Genomic DNA, 26,988 nt, shown 5'->3' on the forward strand with positions numbered 1-26,988 from the left:
TATTTATTGCATCATTTAGATGCAACTAATTCATGATGGCCATCTCCATAACAATTACATATTGGCCTCAAAAATATCAAAATTCTGATTTGCATCGACAAAACAACTGTGAAACCTACGAATGCAGGAGGATGTGCTTATAAAGAACATACATAAAATGCAATAATAACGCTCAAAAGTGGCATGCATATAAAGTTCAAAAGTGGTAATGTGATGGTACATATAAAAAAATAAAGCTAAATCCATCTAAAATCTTAACATTGATATATAAGGCATACACACTTAAATTATTTCACCGACCTCAGTAAAATTTTTCGCCGAGAACCCAACAGCTGAGAACTCGGTAAATTCTAACGCCGAATCTCGGTACTTATTTTACCGAGATTTCGGCAATTTTTTTTTTGCCGAGATCTCGGCGAACGTTACCGAGATTCGGTAAACGTTTACCGAGATATCGGTAAAAGTTTTACCGAGAATCGTCAAATTATTACCGAGATATCAGCTGTTGGGTTCTCGGCGAAACCGTTTGAGTGTGTATATATCATCTGATGTCCAATATAGATTATGGTTTTTGTGCAGTTGATATAATTTGGCCATCAGATGAAACACTCTGGAATGTCGCATGCATACATACTTGCAAGCGTATTTCGTGGATTTGGCTTGTATTAATTGAAAATATTGATTATCGCTAAAATACACATCCAATAGGCTAAAAAAATGCATAAGCCACATATAAGGCTCAAGAATCCATCATCCAATCATCAGCAATCATCGAAAATTGTATGTCAGTTTTTCATTCAAATTTCAACAAATCCTCATAAAAATCTATCATTGCATTACAGATAGCTAGCGTAATGCAATGATAGAATTTCTTGAACATCGCATCAATTTTGAGCAAAAAAAACTGGTTTGATTATTTTTTTAACGATGATGGTTATTTTCCTCATAAACTCTGGAAACTTTATGATGAGACCGTCGTTTTAAGAAACAATTGTATGGTTATTGCGAGGGGACGACACATCAAGATATGTTAAGGGGGCAGGATCCGTCAGTGATTTCTGAATTTTCAAAAGCAGTTTTTTCGGTCAAAATCAAGAAAATGTACAGGAAAATGTGTTCATTGTATACTATTCTCCAACCGAAACACAGTGAACACATTTTCATTTTTTTTCGAATATTTTTTAGTTTTAAGCCTGATTTGCTGCTGAACAGGAATCGCTAAAGAAATCTCTCGCCGATTCCTTGCAGAAATTTTCTACAGTGACTTCCATTTGAACTGACATTTATTTTCAACTGCGTACTGCGATCGCAAAAAAGCGCATTCTTGATCGATTCCTTGCAGAAATTTCCCATGCATCAAGATAGGCCGAGGAATTACTTGTCAGCAGCGAATCAGGCTTTAAATAGAAAAACTGCTTTTGAAGTTTCGATGATGACGATGATTACGATGACGGAGCGTTGAACGTTAATATTTCTTACATATCATCTTAACGCTCAACGCTCCGTCATCATAATCATCGTCATCATCGAAACTTCAAAAGCAGTTTTTCTGTTCAAATCTAAACATTATACGATGAAAATGTGTTCACTGTGTTTCAGTTCGAGAATAGAATACAGTGAACTCAATTTCCTGTAAATTTTCTTGATTTTTAACGAAAAAACTGCTTTTGAAAATTCCAAAATCAATGATGGATTCTGCCCCCTTAAGGCGAAGTAGGCCGTCATTGAAATTTGTACGCACTGTTGATGATTGTTGATAATTCATCTCACGATTTTGAATCAAAGAAAATCAGTTGGTTTTGCACTGACACAGCTGAAAAAGTATCAGCATACTTTACGTATGTTGGCGCGTACAGTGATACTTTTTCAAGTCAATATAAACTATCAAGAATGAGTTTTATCACATTGAAAGTGCACGCAGCTAAATTATCATTGCTGCCAAAACGAATGACGGGCTACTTCGCCTTAAGCATTACATCGCAGTTCACTATCAATTCTTCATCGGTGTCATCTTCTTGTATCTTTCGTATCTGTAGTGAACGAACAATGATAGAATAAAATTTACATTCATCCGTTACTGCAATGGTTACTAGAATGACTCGATACGCTTCAAATCAAACCAACCGACTCGAGGTTGCACACACACAATCGCAACATCGATTAACACAATTACTCCTTCTCTCGCACCGCATCTTCCGACCATCGAACGATTGTATTCATTCAGTTTTCATGTCAGTTGCCTGTTTCTACTCCAATTCACTTAGTGATGCTCAGTTATTTCGGCCAATCTTCACATACACATACAAAAGGAAATCTACCAATTTAATTTCACTTTCCTATTATAACCACTACAGTATCTACTTCATTTATGTGCATCCTAGCTGTCAGTCATGCATCTTTGCGTTGTCGCATTTTAACAAAAAGTAGTCAGTTTTATTTTGTTACGGAACATCCCTTTCATTCTCTTGTGCGTTCTACTTTGCCTTAAGCGAACGAAAGAAACGACCCGATCAACCAGTCTTCATGATTCTTTATAGATCTTTGACCAACGATGGCGATCGCTAACGATTCAAAACGAATTGATATCAACCCGGATAAAAAATACAGTACAAAAACTATATAACGTATTGTAACAGTACCATTCAATATATTGGAAGTACAATACAGTATATGTAAAATGGCAATACAATTACAGTACAATATATTGTTTTGAACAGTTCACTGTATGGTATATGACATTTTTGCAATATAATGTATGGGTGGTTAAGTATCGTAACAATACAAATATAGATATTTTCTCATACAAACATTTTGAAAATACAATACGATATAATGTTCATGTAATGTCTTGATTAGCAATTTTTGCATTGTTGTACAATACAAAAACAATTCAACGAACTGTATCATGGTTGCATACGTCGTTACAGCTAATGTCAAGTGACTTCTAAAAAACTACTTATGTTTACTTTTGGAATATTTTTCATTCAACATTTCTTGCTTTCTGAACTTGTTTTGTTTATTTCTTTCAGCAAAGCTACATAGAAAAAAGCAACAGTTGTTTTACGCGAAAATAGGAATTTGACCAAAATTGTAAGGTATAAAACCAATTAAAAACAATACAATGTTTTGTTGCAATATATTATATTGTTTTTGAATTGTATATCCAAACAAGAATAATATTGCTTCGACTTTCAATTACAATACGCTGTATTGTATCCAATACGTTATATTGTACATTGATGGTTTATTTCATTCACTGAATGATACGTTTTTATCCGGGAATCGCTATCGAAAATCATTGACTGGTTCACCGGGGATTAGTTTCCTTCAAGCCCACCTTGGGACTCGAGCATCGGCTTGAACCCTGATGGCGGAATCATTTATTTTGTGCTGCATGGGCACAAGGGCTGTCATCATCAGCAGTGAAAGCTTCTCTTCCTCCTCGTCCTCCTGATCCGTAAATTTGTTTATCTAAACAAAACAAACTTTCGTTTGCAAAACGGACATTCAATTTTTTGCCCTGCGAGACTCAAAGTGTGAATTTAGTGAAATTTTCCGTGATTTATGAGTGAAACAAAGTGATATAATCTAACGAGTTAAACGCCCGGTTGGTTTATAATTCAGGTATGTTGGCTTTATTAATTTCTGATTGCAAAAATACAGCTAAAATAAATACTCTTCCATGGGTGCCAAAGACCGGCTTTCAATTTAATGCTTCTCCTACATCCATCCAAGGGCCGGGCATTTTTTTTGTTGTTGCTATTTCTGTGTAATGTTTTCTAGAAATAAGAATATAGTCAATTATTATTTTATATTAATATTAAGGTGTCCCATAACTGTGTGTCAGAAAGTTCGGGGGCTCAACCTTCAAATGGTAGCTCTGATCTCCGTTTGCACTTTTGAGATTTTTGAAAGAGCCCGATTTTTGTTACTAGGGTCGTTGTACCAATATCCGATCAGCTTTTATTCAATAGTTGTATAAAATCGAATGATAATAAAGCTTTAAAGCTAGCGGTATTTTTTACATCATCTGAAAGCTTTGTTTTGTTGAAAAAATATGAAAACTATGAAAAATCACATTTTTGTATTTAATATCAACGGTGTCACTATAGGAACACATGTGCCTATAGTAGCAATACTTCTAATTTGTGTTCCTATTGTAACACTAGCTTGACGGCGTAGGAAAAACACGAATCAAAATTGTAGTTTTATAAAACCATTAAATTTTTCCTTTAGTTCAAGTTTTTAATTTTTCCTTTAGTTCAACTAACTGTTTATTTCGATCATTTTTTGGACAAATCTGTGAAGCTGTCAAGCTGTGAATCAATGGCACTTGGATAAATAGCTCCTGTCCTCCTTGTCCAAATTTTGTTTTGGGATGGTTTATAGCAAAACGGACGTGAAAGCCACTAGTATTGTATAGTGGTATTACTAGTAGGGTAAATTATGTATTTTGGACAGGCTAAGGATATGTCTGGAAACGGCGATCGATTAACTGCCTTAGATACTAATATTTTATTACGTTATGATACTTATATGCTTAATGTCTCATTGTAATTTGAGTTTCTGGGGAGAAAAAGCTTACAAACTGTAGCATTAGCTGCCAAAATAGCGCTTTTTAGCGGCCTGTCTGTTATACATTTCGGACATCAAATATACATTTTGGACACCCTCATGTGAATATAATTTGGACAGGGGCGTTATCTCAATATCTATTCAATGGTTTCTTAAAAAGACAGTCATATCATAATGTTTTAAGAGTTTACATGTGACTTATGCATTTGTTCGCTTATTGGATGTGTACAACAGTGATAATCAATAATTTCATTTAATGCAAGCAAATATCATCAGATCCACGAAATACGCCTGCCAGTATGCATGCATGCAACATTCCAGTGCGTTTCATCAGATGACCAAATTATATTAACTGAACAAAAACCGTAATCTAATTTGGACGCCACCTGATTTATGCCTTATATACTCATGTTAAGATTTTAGATGAACTTAGCTTCAATTTTAGACATATTTTATCATATTGCCACCTTTAAACTTTTTATGAATGCCAATTCTGAGCGCTATTCTTGCGTTTGATGTATGTTCTTGAAATGTACAACCTCTTGCATTCGGAGGTTTCACAGATGTTCTGTTGATACAATTTACAATTTTGATATTTTTGAGGCCAAATTGTAATTGTTATGTAAATGGCCATCATTAATAAGTAGCATAGTGTATTAGTAATGCAATACATAATTTTCCGTACATAAATTGCTCATCATCTCGTTGTAAATAAGCATAGTACGACCAGCCTGTCCAAATTATATGCATGTCCAAATTATATACGTTACCCTATTGAGCTATAAACATTATAGTGTAAGCAAGAAACGTCAGAAGGGGGTGTATCAAATATTATAGCAATCTAGCACAAAAAGCTGGATGATCTTTTACCTATGAATTGAAATGAGAATTAAAAAAAAAAATGCCGAAGACTTAGTCCTTAATTTTATGCGTTTTAGAGTTGTTGCAGATTTACTAAGGGCCAAAACGTGTTTTTTGTAGGTATAGTTGCTGAATCCTTAACTTTAATTATTTAGCCTCTTGTCCCGTTGGGCACCACTGGGCTAACTTGCTTCGTGGCTATTGCCCATTGCACGGTGACGTCATCAAAAAATTGCTCTCTTTCCCTTCTTCGGGAAACTTGAAAACAACGGTGCCAGTTCCTGTCAAAGTTGACGGGTACTGGCACCATTGTTTTCAAGTTTTCTTGAAGAGCGAAAGAAAGAGAATTTTGCCGTGAAATGCCTAATTCACAACTTATTGTTTTTGAGCCTTAGATCTAATTATAGATGTATCCCATAGTTGTGTTGTCATTGCGCATCGTATTCGACCTCTGTAGTGAGAGATGCAAAGAGCGCGCTACTGCTGCTGATGTTGTAGGTATGCCGAATTGCCTAGTTGCAGGCTGGGGTTCCATTTGATCATCCAAACCCGTAGTCCATTGTTCATGCCTTGGTTCAATTTGCTGTTGTGTTGAATATTGCAGGCTGGTGCCTACGATGAAATAATTTAATTTAAAGCCATTCGCCTCAGTTGCTTTACGAGCGTAGCACAGTTTGGATGCGGGCCCGTGCATCGTCCACGGTGATGCCTCGTAATGCAACTGGACTAGTTTTTTGTGAAGGGGCTGGGAATTTCACCCATAACCATCCACTTATTAAAGTGGAAGTGTAGCTCTCTACGCTCTACCCTTGCCCCTCTGGGTATAGTTGCTGATTATAATAACAATCTCACTTTTAAGGCGAAGTATCATTAAAATGTACGCATCGTTGATGGTTGTTGCAAAAAACATGTCACAATTTCTCATTAACGAAAGTTTAGTGTTCAGAAAAATAGAAAAAGTTTCAGCATATTTTCTGCATGTGAACGCATATAGTGATACTTTTCCAGATCAATATGTATAACGAGGGCTGAGATTTATTACTTCGAATATGCCAGTTGCAATACCAATGTTGCTGCCGAAACGAATGACGGGCCACTTAGCCTTAAGGTGATTATAAAACGAAGCCTTTGAATTTTCAAATGCACAAGACTGGAGAATCTGACAACAGTCTGCGTTGAAAATCAATCAAACTGCTTGCCTGCTGGTGGTGAACAATGGGATAAATTTACAACACGGTGCGATGTTTGGTTCTCAAGTCTTGTGCGCTTGAAATTTTGATGTGTGGCTTCGTTCTATAATCACCTTAACACCCTATATGTTCCCCTAAACCAGTGGTTTCAAACGGTTCTAAAGCCGCTACCCCCTATGAGCTTCTACAAACATCTCGCCACAGATAACAGATGTTTATGTTAGAACAAAAAACTTCTGAAAACTTGTGTAAATATTCAAACTAAAACACGTTGAAAACACTAGCGCCGCCACACAACGTATTGCTGCAATCAGTGGTGAATATAAGTATCTTGAAATGTTTCATATTCACCACAGACATTACCATGGGAACTTAGCGATAACAGCGCCACCATGATGTTGCTACTTGTGTTGCCACTTAAAATCACCATTAATTGTCTTACACAGTTTTACAATCGGACATAAACATCTGTTATCTGTGATCTCGCGGACCCCTAAAAATGGAGGCTCTTGAATTCAATGTTCATGGAAATCTGTCGAAGATTCCATGATTCCTCAATAGTTGTATGTACTTGGCAGGCACAGCCTAAGAAGCACGCCTGTTATTTACCACAGATACCGCTGTGATCACTTGGCTGAGTCCATTAGGAACTGAGTCTGGCGTCTACCAAGTATCATTCGTAGAGTCCGATGAGAAACTTCCATGAAGGCACTTGGAAACTTCTTTGGTGTTTTTGGTGAAGTTGTCAGAAACTCGGAAGCAATATGCAGTTTACGAGATAAAATGTTGCAAAATGAGAGCTTAAAGCTTCCAGAATGACTCCTGCCAAAATTAATCAAAAGTGCCGGGAAGATACTTGAGAAAACTCCGACAGAAGCTCCCGCCAGTATCAAATATATTCTCAGGTAATTGAAGATAATCTCAAAGTATCTCCCAACGATTTCACCAGAAATCCGCGATGATCTTGCCAATCATATACCCGATAAGAATTTTCGCAAAAATCGCTAAAATGGGGTGTTAGGAGTGCAAAAAATTAAACTCCAAGCAAGCAATTTCTAATATGTTAATTATTCAACAAAGAACAGTCCCACCATTTTGAAGACGTCTATCAAAAGCCAGCCGATTACACTGATGATGTTCCCATTGCAGATTTCAAAGATCATGAAAATGTGACATATTGTCAGAAATGTAAAATAGGGTGCTTGATGGGGTGTTAAAATATTTTAGTTTTGTAAATGCAACTATTTCTTGCCAACAGCAAAACAATCTCTTTTTAACCAATATCAATGCAGTTGTTTCCAATAAAATAAACGAATTCAGTGTGGCAACTCATGCGGTTGGTTGGTTTGACTTTATTAACGAGATTTTTAGCCCTGGGCTAGTTCATCTCGGGACCAACGGCTTTACTTCCCTTCCGAAGGAAGTCGTCACTATAACTTTATACGTCATAAGTGACTATGTCGGGGATGGGATTCGATCCCAGGTCCTCGGCGTGAGAGGCGAGTGTTCTAACCACTACACCAGGTCCGTCCCCAACTCATGCGGTAGATTCCAAACACGAAAAGATTGGGAAAATGCAAAGCTCGTCAAAAGTGTAAGAAAACCTTCTCACCTAAACGCATGGGAATCAATGTTCATCAGCAACAACCACGGACCGCTGATGAATGAAGACGATCCTCCCATGTCTATTCTAGCAGTTTTTCTCTTCGGACGTACGAATCGCAATCAGTCGGACATTATGCCGTTGTTGGGCTACACCGCGCCCGAAACCGGTCGACAGAAAGGTAATTTTTAAGCTCTTTTGACGACAGTAACAACTATATGTCTTGTCTCACGTCGCGTTTTCGTGAATGACTAAACAACGGCCCAGTCAAAAGAAAAAACGGTTCGGGTTATTTTTCCTAATGACGTTTGGCCGAGCGCCATTTGACCGAAAAGGTCATTTGGCCGAATCCCGTTTGGCCTCGAATGTTTCCATGTGTTGTACTTTATTATTGTCACTCCTGATTTACTTCAATAGGTTTTTAGTACTACTGAGTTCATATTTGGACACAATATGCATTTTTGTCAAAAACTTCTGCCAAATTTCAGACAACTCGGCCGAGAAAATTCTCCCCGTCAAAGTGGATTGTGGAAGTCAAGTGCCCAAGTTTTTTTTATTATAAACCGTACATGAGTGAGTCTTACTGTGGCTTCAGACAACTTAATGCCCAAAAAACTCCCAAGTAGAATTGTTGAACTTTAACAAGATGAAAAAAGTTCCTTATTGTAAATATACTAGGTAGATTCCTAACTCAATCCTTAGTGGACTCCTCCAAAGAATCACAGCATGATTCTTGCTTTGATGATTTTGCTATCAAGATCTGTGGTTGATTACATACATAATTTGTAGGAGTGCCTGTCCAGTACATCAATAGTCACAATGTGCGTTTTGTAGAACACAGTTGAGAAAACCTCGCTTTTAGTTCACAGTAACAGCGTGGTGTTTCTGGAGGTGCTCAACTACGTGGCAACCGGAAGGTTAAATTATTTTGAACGATTCGGTAATTCCATAAACATTGATTTCAAGTACAATCAACTTCAGTGGTCCGCGAGATGTTTGTAAAGCTGCAAAGGGGGTCGCGGCTCCGAAAAGGTTGGGAACCACTGTTCTAAAGACTACTCTCGATGAACGTGTTATGAGGTTTGATGCCAAAAATTATGAGAGAAGTAAGTTTTGAAAGGACAGTCAATGATCAAAAGATGGAAAAATCTTATTTCAATATAAACAAGCGTGGTACAAATAATTGATATATCAGTATGAATACAAAGAGCTGCCAATGACAATATCAGGGTGGCCACCGAACCGGGAAAAACGGGAAAAGCGGGAAAAAGACGGGAATTTGGATCCACCGGGAAAAAGACGGGAAAAACCGGGAATTTGAGGCGATCACCGGGAAAATCGTTATGAACGAACATCTTCAAGCAGTAATCTACAAACCAACCTCCAAAATAAGATATAGAAAGTAGTTATGTTTAATGATATTTCCATGAGGCATCCGCAATTCTGAACCAGTTGCTTTCAAACATTCATGATTCAATTTCTTCTATGCTACACCATATTTCTGAAAAATGTTTCACTCTTTTCTCTCTTAGCTTCGAAACATTTTTTTTTTATTTTCGTCCTCGCTTTTTTTGAATTTTTCTCTATATATTTTTGTACTCACGTTTTGAATCGAAGTTGAATTACTTATTGCAGATTGATTTAGCATTCTTCTGTAATTGCTCAACATCTTATCTCAATACTCAATATCTTAGTTCAATACAACTTATCTGGAAAACAATCCTATTTATAAATGATTTTAATATGTCACTAGTGATCTAATCGACAAAGTTTTAAATAAGGGCTCATTTACGATTTTAATAACGATCAAGCTGTTACAGCTCGTATAAAATGTGTAGAATATTCATACAAAAAGCATTACAAGAGAGTGTGTGGATCAGTGCTGGGAATGGTAATAGTAGTAGGCTTGAATTTCGCGAAAATCACGTGGCTTTCCCAGTGCAGTAGTTCAAAAACATGAATCTCATCAAGTAGCCTATGTTGGGTGTATGAGTTTTCTAAATCGTTAGTGTCATTGAAGGCTCTAAATGCGGGAAATGCTGCGGGAAAAAGAATTTTTTGCAATTTCTCATCGTAATAGGCTGATTTTCATCACGCCAATCTGTCATGAAATGGCCTACTTTCCTGCACTGAAGTATGCAGTGCGGTAATAGTCATTACGCAACTGAAACCAGTGCTGTAATGATTCATTACGCAACGCTTTCTCATTACGCAACTGTTTTGAGTTGCGTAATGAATCATTACACAACCATTTTTCAGAAATTGTAAATTGATGGTGAATGCATTCCGATATAATTTCTGATACCCTAAAGTGGTCTTCAACGAAATTGCAAAAAATTTTGTACGTAACTCGTTGCAGAACTGGATTTTTACAGCACTCGTCGTAATTATCCTACTCGGCAAGCCTCGTAGGATAAATTTACGACTCGTGCTGTAAAAATCATCATTCTGCAACTTGTTCCGTAAACTACTATTTCTACAGTAATTTCGGGTTGCACTTAGCAACGGGTTTTTTGCAATTTTCAAGGCTCTTTGCCTACAGCAGCGATAGGCGTGAGTTTCACTGGCTTCGCTGACTGCGATTGGCTTTTTTTTGGCTACTGTAGAATGAATATCAGATTTTTTTTTCCAATCCTGGTGTGGATATCAAAAATGACCATTTTCGGTGTTATTAAAATTGTGAGCGAACCCTAGATAAGTGCTTCTACATGTGTGGCCTTGTTTCATCCATACCTTGAACTTATTTGCTTTAGAGAACTCTTTATTTTTATGAAGAAAATTCAGAGGATAAAGAATTGAAATAATTTCAATTACGGTAAAGAACCACTTGGGCATCTTGATGATTTACTTAGACACCTGGGGCTTTTGTCGGACAAATATCTGAAATTCAGCATTAAGATGCACTTAAGATGATGATAAGCCAAAGCCAAACCTAGAAATTTCAGAAGCACGTGTCTTGAGAACCAAACAGAGCTCTGAGCTGAAATTGTGATCGTTTTATCATTACCAGAATGCAAACAATCCATCAAATCTTCACCGCGAACGGTTGTCAGATTCTGTAGATCTTAAAACTTAAACTTAAAAATAGCATTCAAATTAAATCCCTGTCTTTTTAAGAGTAGGATCTGTTTTATTAGCACAATTAACCACAATTTCCTATGATAGATAGCTCTAGAGCTTAATTGATTTTCGATGTACGCGAGACAATTCGATTCAAATGAATACTATAGCCATAGTTTTCGGAATAAGATTCCATATAGATTAGGACAATCTAATAGTCAACTTATAGTGAAACTATTGATAAACAATCAAATTACTATGAAAAAAAAAAAACAACTGAAAATGTTTAAACCAATTTAAAAAAAAAGTTGCAGTGCTTTTCATAGAAACGATTTTTGATACAGAAAAACTCAATTAAAGTTGTTCGAAAGAATAGATGAAAAACCGGGAAAATTATGTAAAACATACCGGGAAAACCGGGAAAAAAGCGGGAATTTCAAAATCGAAATTCGGTGGCCACCCTGCAATATCTATATAAATAAAAATGAAATGGTGTTTGTATGTCACGAAATGGCTTACGAACGGGTCAACGGATCAGAATGATTCTTACTCAGTTTTGTTCGTCAAGGTTTCCGACGTGTTTGTGTGTATAAAAATCCCAGGATATTCACCGGGAAAGTTGAAAAAACAAGCGCGAACGAAACTGTCATTTTATATGGGACGATCAAAAGCGTTTTTCAACAGCCTACTTGATGGCAAGACGAAGTTTGCCGGGACCACTAGTTACCAATAAAAATATGAGCAACTTATTGCCGGTTGGCGGTCCGTTCGAGTTTCACTGATCTCGGAATTTTTGGTTATTTGTTTGCATATCATTTTTTATAGTTTATCAACCTGGCAGGCATTAAATGCGGGGTATAGACGTTCGGAGATATGACATTCGGAGGAAAATAGCACAATCATTGAAAGTTCAAGGGAAAAAAATATCTACTGAGGTACAACTAGAGTTACTGTGCACGTGCTGTAGCCCTATGTGCACGGGTAGAAATCAGAATCGAAAAACAAGATTATGGTTCATGATATCATGATTCCACTGTGTTTTCATCTTATGAAAATACACCATAATTTGGACTCATGATATCATGATCAATGACATAATTATGACGCCAGGAACAATGATTTGTGATCCTGATATAATGACCTACCCAATTTATAAATTTCATGATTTGGGGATCAGATTTTCTTCCGTGTGCAGGAGCCTTATTGCTTGCAAGCGCACCTACTTTGGTGCGCCTAATTTTTCTTGAGATGTGTCTCAATGCGGTCTAATGCGCTCCGTCTCATGTGCTGTTTAAAATTAAGCGCAATAACTGAAGTGATGACAAAATGTTTCAACGAGGATCGAAATTGTAACTTCCGAATTGCAAGTCTTCGACCGCATCATGTAGGTAGACCATCTAGACCCGTGGTCACCAAATTCCGGTAAATGTTTTTTTTTTTTCGGGTAATGGTACATTCCGATAAACTGTTTTCCGGTTAATGCTTGACAACTTCAAACACAAGCTTCACAAAACTGAAGCAGTCAGGAAATTTGTAAATATTTTTGTTTATAGTTTATGTAAATTGTTAAAGTTAATAAGTCGTATTCTGTTTGGTTTGAGAACTAATGTTTATTGGTTTCCCTCGTCAAGCCCTTACAACTCGTTCTGGTACTGTAGCGATCTATGTATCTTATCTGCTAATTCATTGAATATATTCCATGGACCCTGGCAACACTGCTACCTATGCCTATGCATTGGTTTGTGTTAGTTTGCTGATCTACAATTTAGAATAAGGGCGTACGTCACATTATCGATTTCTCTTCATCGATCTTCTCTTCTTTGAATAAAGGTGACAAGCTGCAAGTTCGTCAGCATTTTTTCTTCTCAAAACGCAAGATTCCATCACTGCCAACTTGTAGCTTGTCACCTTTATTAAGCCACGTAACCGGTCGTTTGAGAACGTCGCGACCCATTGGAAGCCCACACAATAGAAATCTCAGCCAGCACAGTTGCTGGCTAGTGTTGTGTGCTATTTCATTACCTAAAAAATAATGCGCTCTCGGGCTAGGCATAGGATATAAATAGAAAGCGTTGTGTTTGGATGGGCATCTAATTTTTCCGAAAGAGGTGCACTTTGAGAAAAAGGACCATGTGATTATTGAGCTGAAATCGAATTCAGGTTAACTTCTGCGTCCATGAGTTCTCTCATGGCGTAGGGGTAACGCGCCCTAACTAGAGATCAGGGAGTCGTGAGTTCGATTCTCACTGAGAAGACGTGTAACTTTTTCGCAAAAACTTCACATCAATTTGTCCATTTAATCCAATTGCAAAGTATATGTAATGTTTAGCTTTTCGATAGTTGTTATCTTCCACTCGGCTGGGTTAGCCGTAAACCACGATTCATAATTAAAAAAATAAGTATGAAACAAACATGATAAACACTATTATAAGTCTATAAGAATTTGTATGAAATTTTATTTCTGAATAGTTATTGACGAATTCTTGTTCAGCATAAATCAATCGGTTTTTGAAGTATAAATAAGTGTATTTTAAATAAAATAAAATAAATTATCTAAAGAATATAGGACGTTGCATACTTCTAAACGTTCAACGTCCCATGGTGATTCCTTACTTTGATCAAAAAGTTGCCCCAAATAATAAAAATGATTTTCACTAAGACATTTGAAACCGCATTCAAGTTACACTATAAATAGGCAATCAAGGATAAGCATCTCTTTTTGACTTCACCAAATAATGATCATAGATCAGATTGTTTGTCCAGCACTATCAAAGTTACCAGCATTATCAAAGATACTTCGTTTTACGGCACTAGAAAAGTCATAATTTTCTATTATCAAGAAATCAGTATGTAAAATTTTCATGAAAATACACAGGGAGCACTATGTGATAATTCGTATCTCGAGACATCGGCAAAAGGTTATAAAAGTAGGTAATCGGTATCACGAAATTTTACGAATTAGAAATTTTTTTGAGATATTAGTCACAAAAATCGGGCTTTTTTCTTAAATCTCAACGGGCGACGTTTAGAGTAATTTCTCGGAGTTCTCCTATACAAAAGATTGTTTAAAACATCTTTAGCATTTAGAGGTTGAGCCTCCAAGTTTTCCGACAAAGTGCAGTTTTGTGACACCATAATGAATAGAGAACGTTTGAAAGGAACTTACGTGTAGTTATAGAATGATGAAAATTGCACTTGAACATGACATTGGTAAATACAGTAAATAGTGATTTAAGACGCACGGTTAGGCTTCTTCTGTGGTGAAACTGGTGTCCATTATGTGTTCGATGTTAGGGCTCAATGATGATATATCGATGAGTTTATCCTAGATCTGCAATCACGGAGTCCAGATCGGACTGCAACGTGCAGCACATTTCCCGCGTTTTGTTAATCTCGTCCTTGATCCGGTCGACGTTGGCCTGCAGGAAGTAGTTACCCTTCTTGAGCGAAGCTAACCGATTCTCGTGCCGCTTCACCCGCGGTTCCAAGTTGGCTTTCTTCTTCTCGTCCGGGGCGTCCTGTTGGGAGGGTAAACAGAAAAACGTTAGAATAGATTATGGGCACAATGGTCCCTACACATTAGGATGCGGATTCTTTATCGAAAGATCTCAAAATCAAATCGAAGATTTAGCAAATGCCTGAACTAATATGTGAATAAATTCCTGGAGAAATCACTTGGTGTCTTATCTCGTGAAATCTCGAATCCAATTCTCCTCTGAGAAAAGTCTCAGAAGAATCTTTATAAATTCCGCATGAAATTACTTTTGGAGTATTATGATTATGATTTCTATTTTCAGATATGTCGTCTCTAAGGTTCCTATTTTCAGATACTTAATCGTTACCAGCCGAGCCATACCTCTGCTTCGTTCACGCTCTCGTTATCACTTTCTGATTCGGATTCCGATTCGCTTTCCTCCTCAGATTCCTCTTCTTCCTCCTCCTCCTCGGGTTCTTCCGGTGGAGGTTCCTTTGCTTCCTCGCCATCTTCATCCTCATCCTCCATCTTCATCATGGCGGCCATTTTTTCAACTTCCTTCTGCAGTTTCTTGTACTTCTTGAGTTCATTTCTGATGAGTATGAAATTAGTTAGTTAAAATTGAGTAATACACGAATCTAAGAAAAAAGCAACTCACTTCAGTGCATACTGGTTGGTCTTCATGGCGTACTTCAGGGCTTGCCGTTCGGCGTGCTTTTCCTCTTCCTTCTCCTTCAGTCGGATCAATCGGGCCGAGAGCATGTTCACCTCGCGGTTCAACCGTTTGGCGGCCTTTTCGGCCTTCTTCTCCTCGTCCTCTTCCTCTTCTTCCTCTTCCTCCTCTTCTGGGCCCAGTTCCGGTGAGCTTTCCTTCTGGTTCGGTGCCTCAGCAGTGCGACGTGGCACAGTGTCCGTGATACCCTGGGAAATGAACGATTTGAGGGTAAAGAAAAGGTCATACACTGATCTTAAGCTAAAATTTCTAAAACTATATTGTACATCAATAAACGACTGGGCTTTTTCTGATTGTGTACAGATTTTAGCATAATATCTTATTCTGCTCGGACATGTCCTTTTTGTCCTTTTTGCAGACAAACCTCTATGAACTAAAACACATTTACCTGAGGTTCTCTCAAATAGAAGTCATCATCCGTTAAACTCTGCGATTAAAAAAGGGAAGGCAAATAGATAATTTACAAAATCGAATATCATATGCACATTACTTTACTGAAAATGAATGTGTAATGTATATTTCTGAATGAAAAATGAACGGCGTAATATATGAACCCAGTGATATATTAAAACAAATGTACAGCTAAAAATAAGCTAAAATAATTTTGCTCGAAAATTAGATTTTTCCGCGGCCTTGCTTACATGCCAAATTGAAACTGAGAAAAACTAAAATCAAATATCAAAGGACAATTAAAACGAAAAAAAAACTTTTATACCGTCAAACATTACAAATGCAATACAGATTTCATACAGTGTATGAACTTTTGATGAAGTATGCATATTCTCAGAGATTAAGGGGATATCCATTTCGCCCCGTATGTTCATTATGCCCCTAATCGCCCTACATGCTCAAAAATAATGGAGATCGAGCCGTCGTTTTGGTATTAATACTAAAATGTCCCTCAATACGTACGGATTTCTGCGGTGGTCATACCTGGGTTATTTATGTGGCCACAAAGAAACAGACAGAGTTGCTTAATATCAATCATATCAGCTGATGGCTGATGGTCTAAAACTATCAATATCAGAGGCGTCGCGTGCTCAAATAAGCCACTTGTGCAACAACAAGAAAAATATATTTTATAATTGGGTAAATAACGCCTATGTAAACGGTAAACTGGTGATTAACTGGATTTTGCACGTTTCAGCTACAAAACATATCAGAAATAACAAAATGTATCAATGTGCGCGTATTTGCATATATTCTTGCATTTAGTAAAATAACTGCAGTGTGCATTTTTTTACGATTTATTGGTACGTTTTACTTGATTTGCAAATGTTTTCATCTGCATATTAATCTCGTGTATCCGGCAGAAATATAGAAAAAAAACACTATTTTTTTTTAAATAATTTTAAATAAGGGACCAACCTCAGGCATTACAACTAATATGTGAATATGTGCGTATTGTGCTCTGCAAAAAAAAAATCCACGGAATGCGATCAACAGAAAATGGTGGTATATCGTCGCAGTGACTCAGATTTAGATAATTACAAACATTCGCGTATACTTGAAGAACGAAAAAAATCAAACCTACTTGAATGTTGACGTTGCGCGTATATCTGCGCGTTATCGCCGCCGCTGGATGTGGATTTAAAATGAGCAATACCGTCGTCTTTGGTCCATAAGGGTGACTTTGGGCCAAGATTTTTACAGCAAACTATAACCAGAATAATGAAAACAATGTAGCAAGCTTCAAGAATACGTTATAAATAGCCACTAGATGGTCATGGATTAGTTTTTTGCCTCCCGTGCAATTCAAGAGATGCATCAAAAAGGGCGGTCAAAGTCACCCCCTAGCACCAATGTCACCCCACACGGCGGTACTTGAATTGTATGAATGCAGCGTAAGAACACATCGCGAATGATTTCTCGCGGAACATTACTAAAGGACCTATGTACAAATGAGAGATTCTCTCCTCTCTCGTTCTCTTTCGATTATAACAGTGGAACACTAAAGATTTTGGGAAGTTTTTCACTATAGATCGAAAGTCAATTTCCTTGACTAGCGTTTCATACAAAAAACGCAACAGAAGAGATTAATGTGACTCAGTTATTAATGAAAGAGAAAGTAAACAAAGAGAGCCTCTAAATGTTAGATAGGTCCTTTAGTAATGTTCCGCGAGATTTGTACGCTGTCCGCTTCGGTGGCGAGCCGAAAATCCCGTTAGAAAGGTTAATCCTTCTTTAAAAACAACATGAATCCCACAATAAACTATAGAGAAAACAGATATGGAATCATCTACACTGAGATGAAATCTCCATTATTTTTTATGTGCAAATAACATATAAAATGGTTTCGAGGGCCTCAAATTGTATTTTATGTGCAGCATTTAAATGCTATTAAATTACAATAAAATTTAATGTTTCGTCATATATTTTTTACATGCTCCGCTCATTAATACAAATGAATTGCATTTAGAATTCAATTGCGTATTCATATCTTTCAACATGTGGGTCATGCGTAACTGCTAACAAAAAAAACATGTTTGCAGCTGCTCGGTAGTGTTCGATGATGGGCTGTTTTTCTGAACGCAAGGTAAATACTGTCTAAAAGTTCTATGTACCAATTTAATCGGAAATATCCATTTATAAACAAGACGTGACCAAATGCAATACTAGAAGTGGTACCCAATCTGAACCCAAGTGGGACGGACCTGGTATGACTGGTATAGAAACAAGTACCTTGGGGCAGCCGGAAACTGCAAACCTGGAGACAACGGTAGACAATCCGAAGACTCCGACCATTACCCGAATCGCTGTACTATCAGTAGCAGGAACGTGGGTCAATCTTGACATAGCTTAACATGTACCTAATGACTATTACATAATTCAGTTTTAAAGATGAATCTACTCGTTTGGTTTTTGTTTTTTTTTTTTTAAATCATCGAAGAAAAGCAAACAAAGAAAAAATAATAATAAAAGTAAGCCATTTGTTTATTACTAGTTACCGCACATAAATTATAAAAGTAGATTTATTTGGATGCATTTGAATCCACCCTTATTTTGGGTGTGCGTCGCATGTAAAAATTAAGGGTTCCAGTTTCACTGGTTTTATCTGCATCGGTATTAGAATTTATGTGCAAAGCTTGATTGCAAAAATCTATGGGAGCCGCACATATAAACTAGATGCGAATTATTCTCAGTGTATTATTAAAATATGGAAATTGGAGCAGTCTACGGAGCAAAAATAAATGCGCTAATTCCATTGATAATACATTCTTCCTGAGCTTTTATCATCTTCTTCAGCTTGTTCAAATCGGCTGGTTGGACCTGTCGAGAGAAACCGATTTCGTATTGCATGAAAGTTAGCACCGTAAAGCATGCAATTTGCACTCTAAGAACACTCTATTTCCATATTGACTGCGCTAACTTCACCAAAGACCAGAAATGATTAGTTTAACATTGGATTAATCGAATTTACGTATGCTTGGTATGCATTCGAATTGTTATAAATTTGATTTTAATTATTAAAACCTCTCATTTTATAATGTGGATATCCTTCTAAGTTGATGTAAATATGTCTGGATGGACATTGGACATCCGATCTATTCCGAACAAAATGCATTCTATTAGGAAACTGGTTAGCGTGCACCAATATTTCGGAAGGAGAAAAAGTAAAACCTGTTCAACTTCTTTCGTTGAACGGGTTGTTTCCACACATGTATGCTTTTGAGCGTGTACAGATTACTAAGCTGTGAATGTATGTGGGACCTTAGTTATATAGAAGAGTGCATGGTGACGTCACGATAAATTCTCCTTCTTTGTCCCTCTTTCATCACGCTCAATTGACTGTCCTGCTCTTTGACACTCACTGCTGGAATTGTTTAGATTTTTTTATATGGAGTTGACATTCACTGCTGGAATTGTTGACATTTTTTTTATATGGAGTTTCGAGGTTAGGTCAGGCGTGCAACGATCTATGGGATTTGGTTTAACAGCAGCAGTTGAACAGGCACAGTAGTTTCTCTTCAACTTTTGCGCTGCTGTCTTTGGTGAAATACCACGCTTGTGCTGTGGATGTCAAGCGAGCTTTTTACATGGTGCGTGAACTCAGCACACTACGCGATCGTTCTTGGTGCCCTGGGACAATTGTTATGCTACTTTCTATGTAGTGCGTATGAACCCACACTCATGCTATTTTAAAATTTGTTGAATTTGATTTACTTTTTTAAATTAGTTATACGATTTTGATTCAAATGGTCTACCTGTTCAATGAACAGGTTGAACAGGCTGACCAGACGCCTCTGATCAATATCACTTGCGAGCTATCAATATCACTTTGATTTGACAACCAACAGCAGTGATGCGACATCGCACTCTAGTCGCAGTCGGCCTGTACAAACCAGCTAATTTCAAGCATTGATGGTGACATCGAGCAACTCTGGAAACAGACTGGTCATCCACTCTGTGTTGTGTGAGATGGTTTATACTCTCAATGAACTAGGAAAAATCAGCCGTCGATTGCCAGGATTTGAAAAATCAGGGAGCTTGAGCCGTCGCCCGCCTAGATTTGGTTCTTCTTCTTCTTTCTGGCGTTACGTCCCAACTGGGACAAAGCCTGCTTCTCAGATTAGTGTTCTTATGAGCACTTCCACAGTTATTAACTGAGAGCTTTCTTTGCCGATTGACCATTTTTGCATGTGTATATCGTGTGGCTGGTACTCTATGCCCTGGGAATCGAGAAAATTTCCTTTACGAAAAGATCCTCGACCAGCGGGATTCGAACCCACGACCCTCATGCTGAATAGTTGCGCGTTTACCGCTACGGCTATCTGGGCCTAGTTTTGGTACAAAAACTGAAATATCCAACAAAATGGGTATCTCCGGTGGCCATTCCTGGGTTATTTTGGTGGTCCAGAAGATCCAAAAGGGTCATTTATCTATAATTGAATAACTTATATATAATAGAAGAGTCACAGGGATTTAAAACTATGAAGATTGAGCCGTCGTATGCCTAGTTTTCGTGCTGATTCAGCACTGCTGAAACTTAGTGGTCCCATACTACGGGTTTCCCGGTGGCCATTCCGGAGCTCCAAAAGGACCAGAAAAATTATCCTTTTGGCAAAATACGTCCAAACATAAAAAATCGTAAAAAAAAATCAACATCATTCATTTGGTTTTGGGGCATACATCCGAGTAATTTCATCAAAATGTCCAGATTGGCCACCTTCCGGGACTCCAGGAACCGGTTTCGCATGGATCATACTGGACCTAAATTGTCAAGGAATATGCTTCGGTACATTGTTTCTCATTGTAGAGCATTTTTATGTCCAAAATATCCATCAACCGAATAGTTACGATTACATATACAAAACTCTTCATCGCAGTTTTACTTTAGCTTACTTTACTAATGTTTCGAGTTTCCGTAATCAGGTATGAATAAGTAGGGTAGAAACACCGGTTTTGGCCATACGCCAGTTATAGCCATAGGGGATTATACACTAGGGCTGTGCACAAGGACGATTTATCGGTATCGGCGATATCCCAATGATTCAATATCGGTATCGACGATATATCGAATTTGACATTATCGGTATCGAACCGATATCCGATAATTTTTAATAAGGTAGTTTCAAACAATATCGACTATTTTGGCTTCATTTGACACCAACTGTTGTATTATGAAGTCAATTATTTGAATTTTGTAATTATGGTATGGTATATTTAGCGGATTTCTAAAATTCCGTTGAACTAGTTTTAACAAAATCATTGAGTGTTGTATTGATTATCGGACGGACAATAGTATTATCGATATCGGAAAATATCGGGACGGAAAATATCGGATATCGTATCGATAAAATCGAGCCGATAATATCAATATTATCGATAATATCGATATTTGCAGAGCTCTATTATACACCGTTTTACATAGCCAATCAGCATGAAACCTTTTGTGTTCAGTAGATCACATTTACATGATAGAGCTACATTCATTTACACGTATACGGCTTTCCATTTAATGTTTATTAACATTTTCTCTTAGGCTGGCCAAAACCGGTGCTTTTGCTCTAGATAATTTGAGAATCGCTATTCATAGTCCACGTGAATACCTATTCAACAATATAACGACGGTTCAGATTACTCGTTTAGTTACGAAACAACAGGTTGTCAAAGTAAAGGTTTCTAAAAGATATAGCAGGTTCTCGGTGGCAGGGTGTCTGCTACCTGGAAAACCTGGAATTATCAGGGAATTGTATTTAACCTGAAAAAAACCTGGAATTCTCAGGGAATTTCGGCCGCAATCAGGGAAATCATTTTGAATTGGTAACACATGATAGAATATGTATTTTTGTGACACAACAATTCTTCGGCTGCGCCGCTATTTAAACGCTGTTCTGTACTTTAATTTTATTATCATATTTTTTATTCAACATGAAACATTTTTAAACAATGAAGTAGAACTTAAGATTTCCAAGCTGGTAAATGCAAGTACAGTTCCCAGTTTCAGTTAGTTGTCGTTCATGTGGTTTTGAAACATAGTTGAAAACATTCCATTTTTTACAAAAAAAAATCGCCTAAATAAACTCTGTTGAAAAAAATCAAAAATTTCAACAGATACAAATAGTACATTTCATAGATAAGTAAGTCTCTTTTTTGGGTCTTGGTCACTGTTTTAAACTTTAAAAAAATTCTACTTTTGATATAAAGTCTGCAGTCTCTTTTTTAATCAAAATTCTTTCCAAAGTCACCTTTGCCTTAATCTGCTTGCAGTGAATCCTATCCTGGTGCAAAACTTTAGAGACTATTACGCTGCTATTCCGAAAGTTCTTGATGATATTTTTTCCCAGATTCCGATGAATGTTAAAGGAGTTCTAGTGAATTCTACAGAGATTTCTTTTCAAATTCTTTCAGTAATTTCTCCAGGAATGCTACCAGCGATTTCTCAAAGGATGCTTCGAGGAATATCTTTGCCATTCGGTCCAGAAAATCCTACGACCTCTAGTATTTTTTTACAGAGATTATTCTGAAAAAACTCTTTGTGATTATCCCACAATTTCCTGCAGGCGTTTTTTCACTGGTTCTATCGTCGATTTCTCATTATTACTTCTAGCAGATTTCCTACAGATCCTATAGGAGTTCTTACATAAAGGTTTCTTCCAAAGTTTTTGAAAAAAAAAATCGTTTCGACATTTTTCCAAGAAATGTTAAAATAATTCCTACGTTGATATTTTATATGCCAGACATTTTCATTCATCTACGATTATTCTCAGGAGTTGCTAAACAAAATCGGCATTTCTCCAGCATTTCATTGAAATATTATTGCCGCGATTCGAATATTTCTCAAATAATGTAATAATAAAATTTCAAAATCTCCATGGGTTTTTAAGAACTTAACCCTCTAATACCCAACCCCGCCTTTAGACGGGGTACACTTTGGAATTTTGTGTAATTTTTCGTAGCTCGGAAATCAAAATAATTTTATTTTTGGCTTAAACTTTGACTCATAACACGCATATAAGAAAAGTTTTTTATGACTTTTAAAACTTTTTTGTATTTTTAGAAATTGTTTGAAAAGTTGCATTCTTATATAACCTACAAATGCCTGGGCTTCATTTAATGTGTAATATAAAAAATCGTACCTTTTATATTTTCCTACGATTAACCTATCACAAAAGAAGAGCCTGGTGGTATTAAAATCATTTCAAACCTGTTTTTCCGTTAGTTACACGGAAAATAAAATAAAAAATTAAAAACTTAATATTTTAAAAAATACCATCACAATTTAAATTTTTATTATTGCCAAAAATCAACAACTAGAAAAGGCTTCAAGAAAAAATGAAAAAAGCTAGGGATGTTCAAAAATAAAAATTATAAAAATCAAAAACCACGATTTAAAAATTTGCGAATAAAAATAAATAAATGCCCAAAACGTGTTTAGAACGATTTTAGATAACGAAAAGTAATACTTAAACCGAAAATAAAAATTTGGGTATTAGAGGGTTATTTTATGGTTATTTAATTTGTTTACCGACATATTGGTCTATTTTGCACGAAGTAATAGGGAGCATGGAGAAGAAAACAACCGTACTCCGTTAATTTATTTCGGCGAACTCAGCTGTTGAGATTTTACAGGAATCCGTAAAATAATTTAAGTGTGATTACTAGATGGATAGGTACCGTAAGGGAACGGCGAGAGAAATTGGATTAGATGTTGAAAAGGGCATACCAGATTAAACAGTATTATTTGGAACGTCCTCCCTTGTGGCTAACATCCCCTATGGGAATGGTTCTGTGTATTGTTCGAATAACACTACCAAGACAAACGGCTGTCAGATTACTAAAGAACAAGTTGCCGAGTACGAGGGGGGAGCTACTTGAGCGCTTCCATGATTTACATTGGAATGGTTTTTTTTTGGTCGAATTGTCTGAAACTTTGCAGTAAGAAGTACTTTAAAACGGCGCATATTGTAAAAAATATGAGCCTACAAGATTCCAAAAAACCCCGTGTTTCTGTCGATTTATATAAAAATCATTAAAATATGTTTGTTGCAATCGTAGACGTAATGATAGCGATATTCTGGTAAAATTTCTAAAGCAACCATCTGGGATTCCAATAAGAATCTGGCAAACTTCTTGAAAGTCGGTGATGTGTACGTAAAACATGATGATGTGTATGTAAACATGGCCATATAGGACCATCGGGAGGATCAGTGACTTGTATAGCGCGAGTTTTGTTTTCGTTTGTAGGCTATGGGACTTCAGCTGGTTTCGGAGCCCGAAAGCCCAACTCGCAGCTGCAATACGTTTTTTCACCTCGCAGGTAACATCATTATCGGTGGTCCACCACTTCAAACTTTTTACTAGTTAGTGCCATTTAGCCACCACTAACACGTCCGGACCCACGTTGATCACCAGCTATCATGTACTTCATTTTGTGGTGTTGATCGTGAGTCCGATCCCCGCTGTCTCCCTTTTCAAAAGCACGAACACCTCTTCCACTGTCCGAAGGTCAATCTCAATGATGTTGGTTTCGTTCGCAAGGAAATATTAGAACTTGTGCACGAATCAGTCAAATCAGCTTCGCCGGAAAGCAATGTTCGGACATAGATTACCACAACTCGTTTCTCGTCACTGAATCATACGCTGCTTTGAAATCTACAAACATATGATGAGTCTGCAAGTTGTGCTCCCGGAATTCATCTAGGATTTGACGCAGGATTTGATACGTCGTTGATCAGCGCTCACAAAACCCAGCTTAGTATTCGCCAACAAAGGACTCCTCATGCTCATGAATTGAGGAGTGCCATCCCTCGGTAATTGGCACACTCCAATCGATACCCTTTTTGAACAAAGAGCCAATGAGACCATCCAACCAAATAGCAGGCATTTGTTCCTCCCATATCTTCGAAATAATATGGTGCAGGAGCTCGTGCAGCTGCTCACCTCCGTATTTGAGAAGTTCGGCCAGGAGCTCGTTCTTTTCAGCAGCCTTGTTGTTCTTCACCCCGTTAATAGCTTTACTTACCTCGTCTAGCGATGGAGGTTCTCCAACCTGTTCATCGTCATCGATTTGATCCACTTCCGTTATCTCCATTCAACAATGGCTCGAAGTACTCTTTCCATCTGGCGGCCACCATTGTTTTACCCGTCAGCAAGTTTCCTTCGCGATCGTTGCAGCTGGCGAAAGACGGCGTTATTTTTTCACACCATGACCAGATTCGTAGAACCGTCGCATGTCGTTCTGTTCCAAAGCTTCTTGCGCCTGAGCAATTATTGCCTCTTCATGCTCCTTTTTCTTTCTGAGATGGATCCGCTTTTCTGCTGCCCTTATTTCCTTGTACCGCTCTCTGCACTAACGGGTATCAGACATCCGCATCCGGCTTCTTGCCACATTCTTCTCGTCCGTCATTCTCTGGCACTCCTCGTCGAACCAATTGTTCCTTTGTCTTCGTTGAGTAGTACCTACCACTTCTTGCACTACTATGCTCCCGCTCACTGACTCCCACAGATCGCTGAGGTTGATGTTCTCGTTGATTTCGCTAATCCGCTCGTCGAGTTTCTGAGGGTAGTACGCTACTACCACCATCTGCTGACAGGCATTGGATAGTGATCTGAGTCGATATTAGGACCCCTGATGCATTGATGACGTCGGAATAATGTCGGCCGACCACAAACAGATCGTCGATTTGGTTGTGTGTTATTTACTGAAGTAGCGTAGTCAATTTATGCGCCCTCAAAGATTAGGAGAACTGCATTTTGAAGTTTATGTGCAATGCTGGCAAACTTAAGATTTTGAAACAAATTGACTACATTAGCTCTACTGTCCCTAGCACTAGGCTTTGAAGTGAAAAGCCATTGATTTTGAACATCGTGTCTCTTGGGTGAACGCAATCTTTAACAGCTCATTGTAAAACACTTATTAAGCTCAATTTAATCCCTTCCAACATTTGAGAGTTGGTATCGAGGTAAGATACAATACTGGCATTCCGAAGATGAAGGTTCCAATCTGGGTCGGTCGGAAAGATGTGTTTCCAATAGCGTTATGCTATAACGCTAAACTGCATTATGCCAAATGGGTCAGAACCCGTCAAATTAGTTTTCAGTAGTTTTTCCGTTTATTCCGGAGAATTTTCGAAAATTTTTACTTCACACAAACACGTCAGTGCAACAGTGAAACAATCATGTAAGCAGACATCATGTATACGCGCTTCATATCAAGAGCTTGAGATCAGCTTGCCATGAGCGCACAAAAATAATCGCGCGCTTGAGCACGTGCTATGGTGAGACACATTTTTTTAGATCTCATGTAGCAATGCACTAGCTCAAACGATCACATCTGCACTGGGGTGGCGCATGAGAAAATCTCAATGTGACAGTGCATTTGAGCCTCGCAGACGAAGGTTTGAGAAGCAAAGAAAAGGGATTAAACTATGGATCAAACTGCCCGTAGGCAGTTTGAAAGGACTGACGTGGTTCAACGCGGTTGAGATTTTAGCTTTTGCATTGAAAAACTTGGCCTGGCCACCGAAGAAGCATAGGCATAGACCGAAGTCGTATGCTTCCGTGGCAGTGTTGCATTTGAACGCGTTCAGTTTGCGTTCCAGTTCAAATTTTTGAACGAGGGATCAAGTAGGCTTGAACATTGATCAGTTCAAAATTTTGAACCCAAGGGAGCCAAAAAATGAACGCGAAAGGAAAATTGTTTTCGTGGCAGATTTTAAACATGTTCAAAAGTAGAAAGACTTGCAAAAGATGTCATGGAACACTTAAGGTTCCATACATTATGCGTGACATGAATTCAATGTTGTAGTGTTTTAGGGTTTTGTGCTTCACTGTGCATTTTAAAGTTCGCGAGCAGCGACATAATTTTGCACGCAAGTTCACTGTTTGCTGCGTTCTCGTTCAAAAAGAGAACGCGTTCAGTTCACTTTTGGCTCGCGTTCAGTTTGAAATGCATCACTGTTCCGTGGGGTTCATCGTACCTGCCACACGATATACGAATGCGAAAATGGCAACTTTGGCAAAGGAAGCTGTGGAATAATAACTGTGG

General features: G+C 37.7%; 2 protein-coding genes across 6 annotated transcripts in view; one reads left to right on the forward strand and one right to left on the reverse strand.

Annotated features, from left to right (window-relative positions):
* Positions 1–3,536: 3,536 nt before the first annotated feature.
* Positions 3,537–26,988, forward strand: part of LOC5572948 (trichoplein keratin filament-binding protein) — a 150,046-nt gene continuing 126,594 nt past the window's right edge. The window contains exon 1 of the mRNA XM_001654226.2: positions 3,537–3,624. The gene's annotated coding sequence lies outside the window, so the exon portion shown is untranslated. The remainder of the gene's footprint in view (positions 3,625–26,988) is intronic.
* The window catches only part of LOC5572950 (WD repeat-containing protein 87), a 76,133-nt gene continuing 52,757 nt past the window's right edge, over positions 3,613–26,988 (reverse strand). For 3 of the 5 annotated variants that reach the window (XM_021853750.1, XM_021853748.1, XM_021853747.1), the window contains 5 exons: positions 15,886–15,924; positions 15,423–15,685; positions 15,146–15,356; positions 14,456–14,807; positions 3,613–3,779 (listed from right to left, as the gene is read on the reverse strand). In XM_021853750.1, coding sequence (XP_021709442.1) covers positions 14,610–14,807; positions 15,146–15,356; positions 15,423–15,685; positions 15,886–15,924 — 711 coding nt within the window. In that variant the 3' untranslated portion in view covers positions 3,613–3,779; positions 14,456–14,609. The remainder of the gene's footprint in view (positions 3,780–14,455; positions 14,808–15,145; positions 15,357–15,422; positions 15,686–15,885; positions 15,925–26,988) is intronic. The other 2 variants (XM_001654224.2, XM_021853749.1) reach the window with 2 other exon arrangements.

This window comes from Aedes aegypti, chromosome 3, assembly GCF_002204515.2.
Source record: "Aedes aegypti strain LVP_AGWG chromosome 3, AaegL5.0 Primary Assembly, whole genome shotgun sequence".
In the NCBI taxonomy this organism is placed as follows: Eukaryota; Metazoa; Arthropoda; class Insecta; order Diptera; family Culicidae; genus Aedes; species Aedes aegypti.